The 18,059-nt window shown below is 43.1% G+C and overlaps 1 protein-coding gene across 1 annotated transcript in view; it reads right to left on the reverse strand.

The window, feature by feature from the left end:
- The window catches only part of LOC128052131 (histone-lysine N-methyltransferase PRDM7-like), a 40,297-nt gene extending 33,634 nt beyond the window's left edge, over positions 1 to 6,663 (reverse strand). The window contains 4 exon segments of the mRNA XM_052644573.1: positions 1,396 to 1,445; positions 5,651 to 5,758; positions 6,065 to 6,188; positions 6,595 to 6,663. Of these exon segments, the coding sequence (XP_052500533.1) occupies positions 1,396 to 1,445; positions 5,651 to 5,758; positions 6,065 to 6,188; positions 6,595 to 6,663 (351 nt within the window).
- Positions 6,664 to 18,059: the final 11,396 nt, after the last annotated feature.

Genomic DNA, 18,059 nt, shown 5'->3' on the forward strand with positions numbered 1-18,059 from the left:
AGAAGAGAAAAGATCGGAGAAACACATTTAGACAATAAAGAAAATGAGCTGAAAGTTGCAGGTTGCCATGTCCTCTTAGAGACAATGTTTGGAATTAAAGTAGCTGGCCTCATCAATTCTGCTTGAACAAGGCTGTATGACTAGCTGGTTCTCCTCAGTTTCCTGATCCATAAATTGGTATACATGCTAATTCTTAATGTTACAGTGGACATGAAATTTAATAACATTTCAACAAATCATTGTGTAAGCTATTTAATACAGTATGAATGTGAGTGTATATCCCTGCCATCAATTCATCCCTTCAACTGTCTCTGTATTTGAAGTCTAGCTCACAGATACTATCTTCAGCATTCTTTGACCTTCTTACTCCTAGATGAATGTTTAAATGTGGAGTCACTCATTCACAAAACATTCAGGGGGCCCTCAGGGGCTTTAAGCTGGGCCTGGACTTCTGAAAATTAACGGGTATGGGCTAGGCTCTCAAAGCTCACAACACAGGACAGGCTAAACAAATGATTCCAAACATGAGAGTTGCCTAATCAGAGCTCAGGGGAAGGGCTTGTTACTTCTTCCTGCAAGAATGAGCATTTGAAATGATGCCCAGATGAGTTTCTACTCAAAAGTGGGTAACCTATGTGAAGTCCTTCAGTTATTTTCTCATTTGTTGCTTTTCAGTCATAAACTCGAGGCTTGTCAGGGTTGCGACTTGCTTCCTCTTATTGGAGTGCAAGGCTCTGAAGTGGGGATCCTGTCACCTTCATCATCCTGGACTGTCCACTGTACACACTGGCCAGCATGTCCTTAAGCTTCTTCATCCTGGACTGTCCACTCTACAAACTGCCCAGCATGTCCTTAAGCTTCCCTTAGTCAGATAACTTAACATATCCCTCCTTAGCACAGCACAAAAGAACTGAGGTTGAAAACATCTCTCAGATGAATGATATAAAGATGTATGAATAAACTTCATAGAACTATGGGAATTTTAGTCATTTTGTAAGGAGTTTAGAAAAAGCGCTTTGGATTAGATTGCACTACCAGTGATACTGTGATCTCAGGCATATAATTAATCATTTTTTAACCTCAGTTTTGTGATCTATAATGGTGATAGCTATATACCTACTGATAGGTACGGTAGGATTGTTTTAAGGTTTAAGTAAGTTTATTCACATAAAATGCTTAAAGTCTGAGATATTGTGAAAATAATGTAACAACAGAACAGCCTACTATTGTTGCTGTTCTTCCTAAGTATAAAGACGGTGATGATATCAGACACTGTGCTAAAGACTCAGGACAGGCAGGCAGCAGTCTCCAGCACCTCTGTGTTTTCTCCTATTCTCACCTGTGACTGGAGCCACGAGGAGGATATTTTGGCATCAGGATTTGGGAAATACTCACCTTCTGGTGTTTATTGTGCTCCACTCTGAAGGCCATCGAAGAAGGTTTACCTAAAAAATTATGGGAAGCAGTGTTCTGTAAATGTTTCCAAACTCTGGGCATTTCAATTAAGGACACATAATTCTGAGCCAGAGAGTGACAAGGACAAGGATTACCAAAGGAGGAATGGAAAATGATTTCTGTATCATCAACTCCTATGCTTCCACTGGGAGCATTGCATAATTTTCTTAAAATTAAAAAAAAATATGAAACTTCATCTGTGCCTCATCTGATGTCCATATAGTATCTAATAAATTTACTAGCCATTCATGGCAAAAATACTCAAAAAAGTAGAAATAGAAGGAAGTGACTGCAATATAATAAAGGTCATATATGAAAAGTCTACCTCTAACATCATAGTCGTCAGTGAAAAGCTGAAAACTTCTCTAAGATCTAGAAAAAAAGGCAAGGATGCCCATTTTCAACATTTCTATTCACCATAATGTTAGAAGTCCTAGCCAGGGCATTAGGTTAGAAAAGGAAACATAAGGCTTCTATTTGGAAAGAAAGAAGTAAAATTATGTCTGTTCACAGAGGACATGATTTTATGTGCAGAAAAATCTTTAAAATTACACACACACACAAAAACCTACACAGAAAGTTGCATGGTACAAAATCAACATTCAAATATCTTTCCATGCATGAATGATGACCATTCCAAAAAGGAAAATAAGAAAACAATCTTATTTATTTCTCATTTTTATAAAACTATAGTCAAGATGTAAATTTAAGTTAAAAAATATTTATTTTTATTTATTTTTTTGTGCCAGGTCTTTGTTGCAGCATGTGGGATCTAGTTCCCTGACCAGGGACTGAACCCAAGTTCTCTGCATTGGGAGTGTGGAGGCTTAGCCTCTGGACCACCAGAGAAGTCCCAGTAATGTTATTTGTAATAGCATCAAAAAGAACAAAATAACTGGGAGTAAACTTAAAGAGATGAAAGACTTCTACATTGAAAACTACAAGGTATTGCTGAAAGGACTCTGACACAAGTAAATAGAAAGGTGTCTCATGCTTATGGATTTGGAGACTTAATATTATTAAGCTGTTCATACTACCCAAAGCAATTTAAAGATTCAATGCAATTCCTATTAAAATCCCAATGGATTTTTTCTGCTATAGAAAATCCATCCTACACTATATACCAAATCTCAGAGGACCCCAAATAGGCAAAACAATCTTAGAAAGAACAGCAAAGCTGGAGGCCTCTGATTTCAGAACATATTACAAAGGTACAGGAACCAAAAGAGTATAGTTTCAGCATAAAGTGTGTGCTTAGTTGCTCAGTCGTGCTGACTCTTTGTGACCTTTTGGACTGTAGCCCACCAGGCTCCTCTGTCCAGAGGATTTCTCAGGCAAGAATACTGGATGGGGTTGCCATTTTCTTCTCCAGGGGCTCTTCTTAACCCGTGGATTAAACCTGCATCTCCTGTGTCTCCTGCATTGAAGGCAGATTCTTCACTTGCTGAGCCACTGAGGAAGCCCATTGACATAAAGACAGACATGTCAATCAATGGAACAGAATAGAAAACCAGAAATAAACAGAAATACATTCTTGGATACGTGGTCTAATGATCTTCATCAAGGGTGTCAAGACGATGGGGAAAGTTTAATCCCTATAACGAATGGTGCTGGGGAAACAAGATATCCATACGCAAAATAACGAAGATCTTACATCATGAAGAAAAATAAACTCAGAATGGATTCAAGACCTAAATGCAAGACTTGACAAGACTCTTAGAGGAAAACAAGGGTGAAGCTTCATGACACTGAATCAGCAATGATTTCTTAGATCTGGTACCAAGTGCACAAGTATTAGTAACAAAGTAAAAATACACAAATGAGATTACATTAATCTTAAAGTCTCTGTGCAGCAAAGGACACAGTGAATGGAGTGAAAAGGCCACCTATGGGACTGTAGAAAACATTTGTAAAATATGTATCTGATAAGGGGTTAATAAGCATGCACCAATATGAAGCCTATGTATAAGCCAGGAAGAGAACCTGATTGACCACGATGGCACCCTGATATCAAACTTCCATGCTTCAGCATTGTAAGAAAACAAATTTTGTGGTTTAAGGCATGCACTCTGTTTTGTTACGGCAGTCTGAGCTGACTAACACAGCGGGAGAAGGAATTCAATAGACATTTCTCCAAAGACACACAAATGGCCAACAAATATATGAAAAGATGCTCAACATTACTAATCAATAAGGAAATACAAATTGAACCCTTCTGTGATGGGCAATATGAATAAGAAGACAGGAGCAGGTTTGGTAAGGATACGGAGAAATTGGAACCCTTATACACGATTGTTGGAAATGTAAAATGTCACAAGCTGCATAGAAAACAGTATGGAGTTTCTTCAGAAAATTAGAACTGCTGTCTGATCTAGCAATCCAACTCAAGAGTCTATTCCATAAAAAGTGAAAGGAAGATCTTGAAAAACAGTGTGCACATCTGTGGTCACTGCAGCATTATTCCCAGCTGGCGAGATGTGGGAGCAATCTAAATGTTCATTGGTGGATAAACAGATAAAGATTATATGTAAGATATTTCTTATATCTGTTATGTACACGGGCACACACTGGAATGTTTTTAAGCCTTAAAAAAGAATTCTGTCATATGCTACATCAGGGATGGGCCTTGATGATATGCTGAGTGATATGAACCAATCCAAAAAAGACAAATATTGCCTGATTCCACTTCTATGAGGTATTTAAATTAATCAAACCCATGGAAACAGAAGATATAATCGTGGTTGCCAAGGGCTATGAGGAGGAAGGATTGGAGAATCGTTCCTCAGTGGGTTAGGGCTTCAATCACGCAAGATGGAAAAGTTCTACAGATTTGTTGTACAGCAATGTGTGTGTGTGTGTGTGTGTGTATATATATCCCCGGTGGCTCAGTGGTGAAGAATCCGCCTGAAATGCAGGAGATGCAACAGACGCAGGTTTGATCCCTGGGTCGGGAAGATCACTTGGAGCAGGAAATGGCAACCCACTCCAGTATTCTTGCCTGGAGAATCCCACGGACAGAGGAGCCTGGTGGGCTACAGTCCATGGGTACGCAAAGAGTCAGACACGATGGAGCAGTTAACACTATGGCCACTAACACTAACGTGTACATAGTTAGCAAGAGAGTACCACACACTCAGAAATTGTTAAGGTAAATAAAGATGTGCAGAGGCATGGTGGACCGTGGCGGATGTATTCCCTATGAAGAATCTCTCTTCTTGTCAAAACCTTTGCAGACAACCAGATGTTTGATTTTCATGTCCCTTTCACTGGTTTTAATAACCTAAGGGAACAGAGGGACTTCCCTGGTGGCACAGTGGATGAGAATCTGCCTGCTGATGCAGAGGACACAGGTTCGATCACTGTCCCAGGAAGATCCCCCTTTCTGTGGGGCCACTAAGCCTGTGTGTCACAAACTACCGAGCCTGCATGTGCTCTGCAATGAGAAGCCACTGACTGCAACCAGAGAATGCCCATGCGCAGCCACGAAGACCCAGTGCAGCCAAAACTAAATAGATAATTTTAAAAAATCTCGGAGAACAGAAATCCATAGATGGAGAAGCGTAGAACTATCTAAATTGTTTGCTCCAGTCTAGGAAGACTCTTCTAAACTGTCTGAGCAGCAGAAGAGGAAGTGAGCTGCTCACTTCTAGTTTATAAAGAGTGTACTTCATTTTATTTACCTGATGCTGTCTCTGGTCAGTGAAATGTGGGAAAGATCAGGGAGAATAAATAGTTCTCTCAAACCCTTTCCCAGAATTAAAACAAAGAATTAATTTCACCTTAGGGTAAGAAGATCATGTGTTGTTGTTTTATATACCTACATAAATAATGTATCTTGACATAATATGTTAATCATTTCCTCTTCTAAGAGATTTAATCCAACAACCAATTATGAGATTAGTAGTAAATCTCTTTGGTGAATTTACTTCTAAGGTTTCTTTAACTGCCTTTCATTAAGAATGTTTAGCAAAAATAATTCTTTTTAAAAAGAATGATAAATTTTAAACATAAAACTTTTGAGAATTACACTGGAAAACCTATACAGTCATCTTCATTCAGGCTTATGTCAATATTCAGCCACAACCACTTTGGAATGCTGAAAATTATGTTTTCTTTGCTAATGGCTGAAATATAGTTGAGATCTAAGCCCAGACTGGTTTCAGGAAGACACCTCTAAATCCTCCTGGCCCCTCACCTTGCTGCCTTGGTGTCCATTCTTCATCAGAATCCTCAGTGTCATCTACCTGGAGTTTGATGACCTGCCTGCGGTGATGCATGAAAGCTGGTCGAGTGGCTCTGAAACCTGGAAAGAAGCAAAATATTTGTTCTAAGAAGGAGGAACAAAGCATAGAAGCAATGGGAAGTGTCACAAAGTCAGGGAAATCAGTAGGATGGGCTGGGACAATTTAAACAAGGCAAGAGGTGAGCTCTGCACTGCGGGGTCAACCTCCCTTTGGTACAAAACAATAAACACTTCCTCCAGGTTAGACTCCACACAAAAGGGAACTGTAAGCGAATGAAGCCACCTGCGAGAGGGCTAAGTGAACCCTGAGGGTGAAGATCTGTTTCATGTTTCCCAGGCTCACAGGCACCCAGCACTTCCTGTTACCTATAGCAATCAGCGCTTCATAGTTCCTTTTCACATTCCTATATCGAATTTTTTCCCATTCTCCCATCTCTTCCCATTCTTCCTTGGAGAAGTATACAGAGATGTCTTTGAAAGCATCTTTGGCCTAAGGAAAATAATAGATTTAATCAGTGATTTACTAATATAAGTCAGACCTTAGAGCTGGGTCTTCTCCTCCACCTTTTGTGCAGCGAGTAGCCTGAAGCTACTGGATGGGCTCTGTGAGACAGGGATGAAGACTTTCCTTCCCGACTGTGTCCTGCTTAACTGAACAAACACTGAGCATTTTCCTAACTTTGCCTGGACACAAAGCAGTTGACGATGCTAGTGTCCTGTTTTGTCCCACTCCACTCCACCATCTCAGACAGGACCAGGCATTCCCATCCTGTGTACGGTCACAGAGAAGTTCACTCAGCTAACCAGGCAAGCAGTCTGTGGTCCTTCGGGGACCAGCGCCATGTCCTTCCTATAGAGCTGGCTTAGAGCCCAGCTTTGCTGCCTCTGCCTCTCACCATGGGCTTCCACTCTGTTCTCCCAGCATCTCCCTCAGTGCTCTCCTCTGGAGACCTGTTCGGCCTCATGGCCATTGGAGCGCTCAAGGCCAAGGTACCTGTGGAAGAGGAAGGTACTGAGATGGCCCAGACCACTGTCCAGAGCCTGGTCTGTCTTCCTTGGGTGGAGTGTCCAGGGCAGGAAGGTGAGCGGAAAGTCGGGGTGAGGGTATTGGGGGGATGGACAGATCCTGACTAGCTATGACAGACAAGCCTAATGTGAGCTAGATTTGGTTTCTTTGGTTCCCCTACGAGGAAAGGCACTAGGAGGGACATGTCTGTGGGTGACGGAGGGATTCCTGAGGCTACCTGGAAGCCCCTAACTGCTGGACTGGGGTCGGGCTGAAATCAAGACTCTGTTCCAGTGCAAGAGAGGGAATATTTCTCCAAGAAGGGTTTTGAAGATCTCCGCCTGGGGACTCAGAAAAATCTGGGCATAAGGTGGTTCTAAGTCTAGAGGACAGGTCACTTGGCTTGAGGAGATCTGGGTCACACAGGCTGAAGGAACTGGGGTCTTCAGACAAAGGGGACTGCGGATCTTTTGGCTGATGTAGAATGCGCAGGGTGAGAGAACTTGGGATCTTCGACGCTGAGGAAATTGGGGGTTTCTTATTAAGGCGCTTTAGGTCTGTGACAGGCAGGACAGTTGGGGTCTTGAGGATGAAGAGTTTTAAGAGCTCCCAGGCTGAGGTATTCAGGGTCTCTGAGGTTAAGGAAATTTGGTCTCTCTGCGGGTGCTATTTTTAGGGTGCCTCAGGCTGAGGGGAACTGGGGTTACTCTAGGTATTTGAGGGTCGCAGCACTAGGGGATTCGGTGTTTCTGGGGGTGAAGGGACTTGTAGTCCCTGAAGCTGACGAGACGCAAGCTTCCTTCAGATTAGGACTCGGGTTCCTCAAGGCTGACGGGGTTTCGGGCCTCCCACCCTGGAATTTGAAGCCGTCAGGCTAAGGGTTTATGAGGGTTGCGCAGGGTGCGTTCCCATCAGTCTCCCCGCTGTCCTGCGGCGCTGCCCAACCCGGCCTGGGGCCCGCTAGCACCACAGCGACGTCCAGTCCTCTTGAGCTGAGGTGAAGTGAAGGGCGAGCAGCCGGCCTGTACCCTGTCAGGCACGAGCGACCAATCGGCGTTGGGACTGAGGCAGTCTGGCCAACAGGCGCCGGGAGGGTGCGGAGCGCGATGGAGGCCCCGCCCCACTGCTCAGGGATTGGCTGCTCTGGGGGCGTGTCTGTCAGGAAGCTCCAGCGCGCAGGTGCATCTTGGCCGTTTTCTTTGCTTGTTTTCAGGCATGGCCTCTTAGGCCTGGATCCTCAAGTGGGCAGGTTGTCCTCAGGCTCGATGTTTCCTTCCAGTGCCCTCAACTGGAATCTCGGCTCCACCAGACTGTAGTCGTGCTCCTGGACTTTCTCCTAGGCCCACCTGTGCCCTGTCTTGTCAAATCCAGTTTTGGCAAGAACTCTATGTGATGAGTACTGCATTATTCAGGGGAAAACGGTGTCGTTAAATTCTGATGAGATACAGGATAAACAACATATGGTCAAAGATTTAAACGCAAGGCATGGAATAAGTCTGTTAGAAAATCTTGGAGGATTTTAAACCTCAAGGTAGCAGTGGCACTGATGAGTCATCTGTATATTTAATGTAGATATTAAAAGCCTTCAGAAATGAGGCATAAATAAAATCTCAAAGCCTTGCAAGTATTTTCTGTAAAATGAGGCATTGAACTGGAGGACAAAGGAGCCACAGAGCTGAGTTTACTTGACACCTACTGGCTTCACAAGGTAAAACAGGGACACTGTTTCTGGCCCTGAGCTAGATGTGTTCACAGAAAAATAACGTGATTTCCATGTATTGGAAGCAAGACAACTGAATGCAGAATTAGTATCAAATGGTGTTGGGAGTCTGGGCGGAGAAATGGTACCAGGAAAGCGAGTTTACCTCTTGGTGGGTGTTGAGCCAGAAGATAAAACCCAGCCAAGGCTCATGGGAAGAAAAAGTGCATTACTTGCAGAACTATGGATAACACCATGGAGCTTTCCAGAGCAGAAGCTCTCTAAACCACAAAGTTGGGGAAGCTTTAATCTCTGGGTGCAGACATGTTCAGGCTCTCATGGAGGCTCAGATGGTAAACAATCTGCCCATAGCCAAAGACCCGGGTTCAATCCCTAAGTGGGGAAGATCCCCAGAGGAGGGCATGGAAATCCACTCCAGTATTCTTGCCTGGAGAATCCCATGGACAGAGGAGCCTGGTGGTCCATGGGGTTGCAAAGAGTCAGACATCAGACATGAGTGAGTGACTAACAGATTAACTTTACAGGCATGTTCATTAAGGGTCTTGGGCTGTGGCAGACTCCAAGCTTCTGTTGACTGAAGTGTTTAGAGTCAGAACCAGTCACCATCAGCATCCCTTACATTCCAGCTGGTCTGGTATAGATATAGATATCTATTCTTCTTCATATTCTTTCCGCTTATCAGTTCAGTTCAGTCGCTCAGTCGTGTCTGACTCTGTGATCCCATGGACTGCAATATGCCAGCTTTCTCTGTCCATCACTAACTCCCAGAGCTTGCTCAACTCATGTCCATTGAATCTGTGATGCCATCAACCATCTCATCCTCTGTCATCCCCTTCTCCTCCCGCCTTCAGTCTTTCCCAGCATCAGGGTCTTTTTCAAATGAGTCAGTTCTTCACATCAGGTAGCCAAAGTATTGGAGCTTCAGCTTCAGCATCAGTCCTTCCAATGATTATTCAGGACTGATTTCCTCTAGGACTGACTGGCTGGATCTCTTTGCAGTCCAAGGGACTCACAAGAGTCTTCTCCAACACCACAGTTTAGAAGCATCAATTCTTTGGCACTCAGCTTTCCTCATGGCCCAACTCTCACAACCATACATTACTACTGGAAAAACCATAGCTTTGACTAGATGGGCCTTGGTGCCAAAATAATGTCTCTGCTTTTTAAATATGCTGTCTAGGTTGGTCATAGCTTTCCTTCCAAGGAGCAAGCATCTTTGAATTTCATGGCTGCAGTCACCATCTGCAGTGATTTGGGAGCCCAAGAAAATAAAGTCTGTTACTGTTTCTATTGTTTCCCCATCCATGAAGTGATGGAACCGAATGCCATGATCTTCATTTTCTGAATGTTGAGCTTTAAGTCAGCTTTTTCACTCTTCTCTTTCACTTTCATCAAGAGTCTCTTAGTTCTTCTTCACTTTCTGCCATAAGGGTGGTGTCATCTGCATATCTGAGGTTATTGATATTTCTCCTGGCAATCTTGATTCCAGCTTGTGCTTCATTCAGCCTGGCATTTCCCATGATATATTCTGCACATAAGTTATATAAACACGGTGACAATATATAGCCTTGATGTACTCCTTTCTCAATTTAGAACCAGTCTGTTGTTCCATGTCTAGTTATAACTGTTGCTTCTTGACCTTCATACAGATTTCTCAGGAGGCAGCTTAGGTGGTCTGCTATTTCCATCTTTTGGGAATTTTCCAACAGTTTGTTGTGATCCACCCAGTCAAAGGCTTTGGCGTGGTCAATAAAGCAGAAGTAGATGTTTTTCTGGAATTCTCTTGCTTGTTCTATGACCCAGTCGATATTGGCACTTTGATCTCTCATTCCTCTGCCTTTTCTAAATCCAGCTTGAACATCTGGAAGTTCTTGGTTCATGTATGTTGAAACCTCTCTTGGAGAATTTTGAGCATTACTTTGCTAGCATGTGAGATGAGCGCAATTGTGCAATAGTTTGACCATTCTTTGGCAGAGCTTTTCTTTGGGATTGGAATGAAAACTGACCTTTTTCAGTCCTGTAGCCACTGCTGAGTTTTCCAAATTTGCTGGCATATTGAGTGCAGCGTTTTAAGAGCATCATCTTTTAGGACTTGAAATAGCTCAGTTGGAATTCCATCACCTCCACTTGCTTTGTTTGTAGTGATGCTTCCTAAGGCCCATTTGACATCACACTCCAGGATGTCTGGCTCTAGGTGAGTGAAAACACCATCGTGGTTATCTGGGTCATTAAGATCTCTTTTGTGTAGTTCTGTGTATTCTTGCCACCTCTTCTTAACATCTATTGCTTCTGAAATGGTCCATACCTTTCCTGTCCTTTACTCTGCCCGTCTTTGCATGAAATGTTCCACTGGTATCTAATTTTCTTAAAGAGATCTCTATTCTTTCTCATTCTATTGTTTCCCTCTATTTTTTCCCCGCATTGTTCACTTAAGAGTTTTTTCTTATATCTCCTTGGTATTCTTTGGAACCTTGCATTCAGATGGTTATATCTTTTTCCTTTTCTCCTTTACCTTTAGCTTCTCTTCCTTTGTCAACTATTTGTAAGGCTTCCTCAGACAACCCTTTTGCCTTTCTTCATTTCATTTAGGTGGATGATTTTGATCATGGCCTCCTGTACAATGTTAGGAACCTCCATCCATAGTTCTTCAGGCACTTTGTTTATCAGATCTAATCCCTTGAATCTATTTGTCACTTCCACTGTATAATATACCTGAAAGGCAGGTATGACATACTTTCTTCAATTGAAGTCAATTTTGCAATAAGGACGTCATGATATGAGCCACAATCAGCTCCTGGTCTTGTTTCTGCTGACTGTATACAGTTTCTCCATCTTTGGCTACAAAGAACATAATCATCTGATTTTGGTATTGACCTTCTTGTGATATCTATGTGTAGAGTTTTCTTTTGGGTTGTTGGAAGATCGTGTTTGCTATGACCAGTGCATTTTCTTTGCAAAACTCTGTTAACCTTTGCCCTTCTTCATTTTGTACTCCAAGGCCAAACTTGCCAGTTACTCCAGGTGTCTCTTGACTTCCTACTTAAAAAAAATTAATTTATTTTAACTGGAGGCGGATTACTTTACAATATTGTGGTGGTTTTTGCCATATGTTGACATGAGTCAGCCATTGGCGTACATGTGTCCCCCTGTCCCAAAGCCCCCTCCCACTTCCCTGCCCATCCCATCCTTCTGGGTTGTCCCAGTACACGAGATTTGAGTGCCATGTTTCATGCATCTAACTTGGACTGCTCATCTATTTCACATATGGTAATATACATGTTTCAATGCTATTCTGTCATGTCATCTCACCCTCGTCTTCTCCCACAGAGTCCAAAAGTCTGTTCTTTACATCTGTGTCTCTTATGCTCTTGTCTATAGGGTCGTCGTTATCACTGCAGATGGTGACTGCAGCCATGAATTTAAAAGACGCTTACTCCTTAGAAGAAAAGTTATGACCAACCTAGATAGTATATTCAAAAGCAGAGACATTACTTTGCCAACTAAGGTCCGTCTAGTCAAGGCTATGGTTTTTGCAGTGGTCATGTATGGATGTGAGAGTTGGACTGTGAGGAAGGCTGAGTGCCGAAGAATTGATGCTTTTGAACTGTGGTGTTGGAGAAGACTCTTGAGAGTCCCTTGGACTGCAAGGAGATCCAACCAGTCCATTCTGAAGGAGGTCAGCCCTGGGATTTCTTTGGAAGGAATGATGCTAAAGCTGAAACTCCAGTACTTTGGCCACCTCATGCGAAGAGTTGACTCATTGGAAAAGACTCTGATGCTGGGAGGGATTGGGGGCAGGAGGAGAAGGGGATGACAGAGGATGAGATGGCTGGATGGCATCACTGACTCGATGGGCGTGTCTGAGTGAACTCCGGGAGTTGGTGATGGACAGGGAGGCCTGGGTTGCTGCGATTCATGGGATCGCAAAGAGTCGGACATGACTGAGCGACTGAACTAAACTGATAGGGTCATCATTACTATGTTTCTAAATTCCATATATATGTGTTAATGTGTATTGGTGTTTTTCTTTCTGACTTACTTCACTCTGAATGACAGGCTCCAGTTTCATCCACCTCATTGGAACTGACTCAAATGTGTTCTTTTTAATTGAGTAATATTTCATTGTGTATATGTATTACAACTTTCTTATTCATTTATCTGCCTATGGACATTTAGGTTGCTTCCATGTCCTAGCTATTGTAAACAGTGTTGCAATGAACATTGGGGTATGGGTGTCTCTTTCAGTTCTGGTTTCCTTGGTGTGTATGCCCAGCAGTGGGATTGCTGGGTCATATGGCAGTTCTATTTCCAGTTTTTAAAGGAATTTCCACACTGTTCTCCATAGTGGCTGTACTAGTTTACATTCCCACCAACAGTGTAAGGGGGTTCCCTTTGCTCCACACCATCTCCAGCATTTATTGTTTGTAGACTTTTAGAAGGCAGCCATTCTGACTGGCATGAGATGGTATGTCATGGTGGTTTTGATTTGCATTTCTCTGATAATGAGTCATGTTGAGCATCTTTTCGTGTGTTTGTTAGCTATCTGTATGTTTTCTTTGGGAAAATGTCTGTTTAGTTCTTTGGCCCATTTTTTGATTGGATCATTTATTTTTCTGGTATTGAGCTGCATGAGCTGCTTGTATATTTTGGAGATTGATTCTTTGTCAGTTGTTTCATTTGCCATTATTTTCTCCCATTCTGTCTTTTCACCTTGCTTATAGTTTCCTTCGTTGTGCAAAAGCTTTTAAGTTTAATTAGGTCCTGTTTGTTTATTTTTACTTTTATTTCCATTACTCTGGGAGGTGGGTCATAGAGGATCTTGCTGTGATTTATGTCAGAGTGTTCTGCCTGTTTTCCTCTAGGAGTTTTATAATTTCTGGTCTTAAATTTAGATCTTTAATCCATTTTGAGTTTACTTTTGTGTATGGTCTTAGAAAGTGTTCTAGTTTTATTCTTTTACAGGTAGTTGACCAGTTTTCCCAGCATCACTTGTTAAAGAGATTGTCTTTTCTCCATTGTATATTTTTGCCTCCTTTGTCAAAAGATAAGGCATCCATAGGTGCGTGGATTCATCTCTGGGCTTTTTACTTTGTTCTGTTGATCTATATTTCTGTCTTTTTGCCAGTACCATACTGTCCTGATGACTGTAGCTTTGTGGTATAGTCTGATTGACTTTCTGCTTTTGCATTCCAGTCCCCTATGATGAAAAGCACGTCTTTTTTTTTCTTTCTTTCTGGTATTAGTTCTAGAAGGTCTTGTATGTCCTCATTGAACCATTCAACTTCAGCTTCTTTGGGATTAGTGGTTGGGGCATAGAGTTGGATTACTGTGATATTGAGTGGTTTGTGTTGGAGACAAAGAGAGATCATTCTGTCATTTTTGAGATTGCACCCAAATACTGCATTTTGGATTCTTGTGTCCATTTTTTTCTAAGGGATTCTTGCCCATAGCACTAGATGTAACGATCATCTGAATTAAATTCTCCCACTCTAGTCCATTTTAGTTCACTGATTCCTAAAATGTCAGTGTTCACTCTTGCCATCTCCTATTTGACCACATCCAATATCCCGTGATCATGGACCTATCATTCCAGGTTCCTATGCAATATTGTTCTTTACTGCATCAGACTTTACTTCCATCACCAGTCACATCCACAACTGGGTACTATCTTCACTTTTGCTCCGTCTCTTCATTCTTTCTGGAGTTATTTCTCTACTCTTCTCCAGTAGCATAATTGGGTACTGACTGACCTGGGGAGTTCATCTCTCAGTGTCATATCTTTTTGCCTTTTCGTACTGTTCATGGGGTTCTCAAGGCAAGAATACTGAAGTGGTTTTCCAGTACTGAAGTGGTCCCTTTTCCAGTGGACCATGTGTTGTCAGAGCTCTCCACCATGAGCCATTCATCTTGGGAGGCCCTACACAGCATGGCTCATTGTTTCATTGAGTTCAACAAGGCTGTAATCCATGTGATCAGTTTGGTTAGTTTTCTGTGATTGTGGTTTTCATTCTGTCTGCCCTCTTATGAATAAGGATAAGAGAGTTATGGAAGTGTCCTGATGGGAGACAATGACTGTGGGGAAAACTGGGTCTTGTTCTGATGGGTGAGGCCATGCTCAGTAATCTTTAATTTTCTACTGATGGGGGAGGCTGTGTTCCCTCGCTGTTGTTTTGCCTGAGGCCAGAGTGTTGACCCACACTTCCACCAGATACTCCTGGACTCTCACAGGGAAGTCTAACTCAGTCACTTGTGGGGAGACTGCTCCTTTTCCCTGGTTCCTGGTGCACACAGGTTTTGTGTGTGCACAAAAGCCAAGAGCGAACAGCCAAGAGCCTGTTTCTCAAGTCCTGTGGAAGTTTTGTAATGAAATACCACTGGCCTCCAACGTCTGATTTCCTGGAGGTTCTCAGTCCCTTTGTCAGATCCCCAGGTTGGGAAATCTATTGTGGGTGCTAGAACTTTCTTAACAGTGTGAGAATTTCTTTGGTATAATTGTTCTGCAGTTTGTGGGTCATCTGCTCGGTGTCTCTGTGATGGGTCTAATGGCAACCTCCTCCAAGAGGGCTTATGCCACATGCTGTGTGACCCAGGTCTGCTGCAGCCAGAGCTCTTGTCCATGTGGCAGCCCACTGCTGACCCTTGCCTCCGCAGGAGACACTCAAACACTCAAAGGTAGGTCTGGTCAGTCTCTGTGGGGCCTCTGTGTCCTGGTGCACAGGTTTGTTTGAGCCCTCCAAGGGTCTCTGGTGGGCATGGGGTTTGATTCTAAATGCAATTTTGCCCCTCCTACCATCTTATTGGTGCATCTCCTTTGCCCTTGGATGTGGGGTATCTTTTTTTGGTGGGATCCAACATTCTCCTGTAGATGGTTGTTTCACAGAGAGTTGCAATTTTGGAGTTCTTGCGGGAGAAGATGACCACATGTCCTTCTACTCAGCCATCTTTCCCCTTATAAGTTATCACGAAATGTTGAGTGTAGTTGCCTGTGCTACACAGTAGGTCCTTGTTGATTATCTATTTTACCTTAATTTTTAAAAATGTTGATTTTACTCATTTATTGTATTTATCTGTTTTTGGCTGAACTGTCTTTGTTGCTGTGCGTGGGTTTCCTCTGGTTGCAGTGAGTGGGGCTACTCTTCCTTGTGCTGGGAGGGCTTCTCATTGCAGTGTCTTCTCTTGTTGTGGAGCACAGGCCTCAGGGTGCACGGGCTTCTGTGGTTGCAGCACATGGGCTCAGCAGTGGTGGCTCCCAGGCTCTCAAGCACAGGCTCAATAGTTGACTGACAAGCCCTCAAACTGCAACCAGGAGAAGCCCACACTCTCCTCAGCTAAAGGAAAGTCCACGCAGCAGCAAAGACCCAGTGCAGCCAAAAATAGACAATAAATAAACAAATAAAATTATAGAATAACAACAGCAATGCACCCCCACAAAAGTCAGAGCTGGTGTCAGGGAGCGGGCAATTAGGGCTGCTCATCTCTGGTTCATTGCGCTGCTGCTTTCTTCCTGAAATGCAAAAAGAAGGAAAACTACAAGGGGAGGGGAGGTCTGTGGGAAAGGCAAGGACCAGGGGGTGAGTACCATGGGGTTAGTGGAGAATGGGTGCAGGATGCACCTCAAGCAGAGTTAGGGGCAGAAAAGCAGACTTAGTTACCGGGTACAGATTAGGGGCAGTGAAGGAAAACCTAGGAGGGAGCTGGCCTGCTCGCTGTTCTCTTTATCTTCTTTGTTCTCAGGAAAGAAGAGAAAATCATTTCTCTCTTTTCTTTTTCACTGCGACACTGATAGAAGCAACTTAGATGAGAAGGAGTGGCCTTCAGGAGCCCAACCTCGTTCTCCAGTTCTTGTATAAAAGCAGTGAGTTTGAGACATCACCAGGAGAAAAGCAGACATTTAATAACTTGTATACCTCCTCTATGGAGAAGGCAATGGCACCCCACTCCAGCACTCTTGCCTGGAAAATCCCATGAGTGGAGGAGCCTGGTAGGCTGCAGTCCACGGGGTCGCACAGAGTCAGACACGACTGAGCGAATTCACTTTCGGTTCTCACTTTCATACATTGGAGAAGGAAATGGCAACCCACTCCAGTGTTCTTGCCTGGAGAATCCCAGGGACGGGGGAGCCTAATGCGCTGCCGTCTATGGGGTCACACAGAGTCGGACATGACTGAAGCGACTTAGCAGCAGCAGCAGCAGTAGCATACCTCCTGTATATAGGGGAACTATCCAGGAAACCTGAGTCACTCCCTGAAATGTCCAAAGCCATCACCTCAAGTACGATCTTTAGAGAAAAATAAAAGAAAGACCTTGGGGAAAGGGGTAAGCCTGTTGTGACAGGTTATCATGCAAACATAGTAAAGAAATGTATGATTGTTGCAGATTTAAGTCAGGACCTCTCCACTGATGAGAATTACTTGAGAGTTACTCATCATCTACTTCTAGTGCAGAGAGGGATAGCCCTTAAATATGTAGAGTTCTCTGTTGTAAATGTTCTTCACAAAAAGGCAATTGCTACTTAGTTTTATGAGATTTCTGTTTTTTCTTTTTTAAAAGTTAGACTGAAATAATCCTTATGCCAGAGAGGCATATTTTGGGGTGGCATATTCTACTCATCTTATCATGGATATACCCCACTTTGCTTATGCTTCCATGTATTGAAGGATATCCTGATTTTTTTTCCAATTTTTTAGCCATTATGAATAGTGCTGCTGTGCATAATTGCATCCTTGTTTGAATTTGGGACAAATTTTCAAAGCAGTTGACAACACTGAACACATGATTGTTGGGTCCGGTGTTTTGGCTTTGGAAAACACTGCCCAGCTGTGTTATAAAGTAGCCGTCCATACACCCCACCAGCAGTGAGGGAGATTTCTTGTTCCTCATCCTCCAGCAGTGGATATTATCATGTATATGGAGTTTAGTAGTCCTAATAAGTGTGGTGTGATACTTCATGATTTTCACTCAATGTTCCCTAGTTCAGTTCAGTTCAGTTAAGTTGCTCAGTCATGTCTGACTTTGTGACCCCATGCACTGCAGCAGGCCAGGCTTCCCTTGCCATCACCAACTCCCAGAGCATGCTCAACTCATGTCCATCGAGTCAGTGATGCCATCCAACCATCTCATCCTCTGTCGTCCCCTTCTCCTCCCGCCTTCAATCTTTCCCAACATCAGGGTCTTTTCAAATGAGTCAACTCTTCACATCAGGAGGCCAAAGTATTGGAGCTTCAGCTTCAGCATCAGTCCTCCCAATGACCATTCAGGACTGATTTCCTTTAGGAATGACTGGTAGGATCTCCTTGCAGTCCAAGGGACTCTCAAGAGTCTTCTCCAACACCACAGTTCAAAAGCATCAATTTTTTGGCACTCAGCTTTCTTTATGGCCCAACTCTCACATCCATACATGACTACTAGAAAAATCATAGGTTTGACTAGATGGACTTTGGTGGCAAAGTAATGTCTCTGTTTTTTAATATACTGTCTAGGTTGGTCATAGCTTTTCTTCCAAGGAACAAACGTCTTTTAATTTTATGGCTGCAGTCACCAACTGCAGTGATTTTGGAGCCCAAGAAAATAAAGTCTCTCACTGTTTCCATTGTTTCCCCATCTATTTGCCATGAAGTGATGGGACTGGATGCCAT

This window comes from Budorcas taxicolor, chromosome 8 (assembly GCF_023091745.1).
Source record: "Budorcas taxicolor isolate Tak-1 chromosome 8, Takin1.1, whole genome shotgun sequence".
Lineage (NCBI taxonomy): Eukaryota > Metazoa > Chordata > Mammalia > Artiodactyla > Bovidae > Budorcas > Budorcas taxicolor.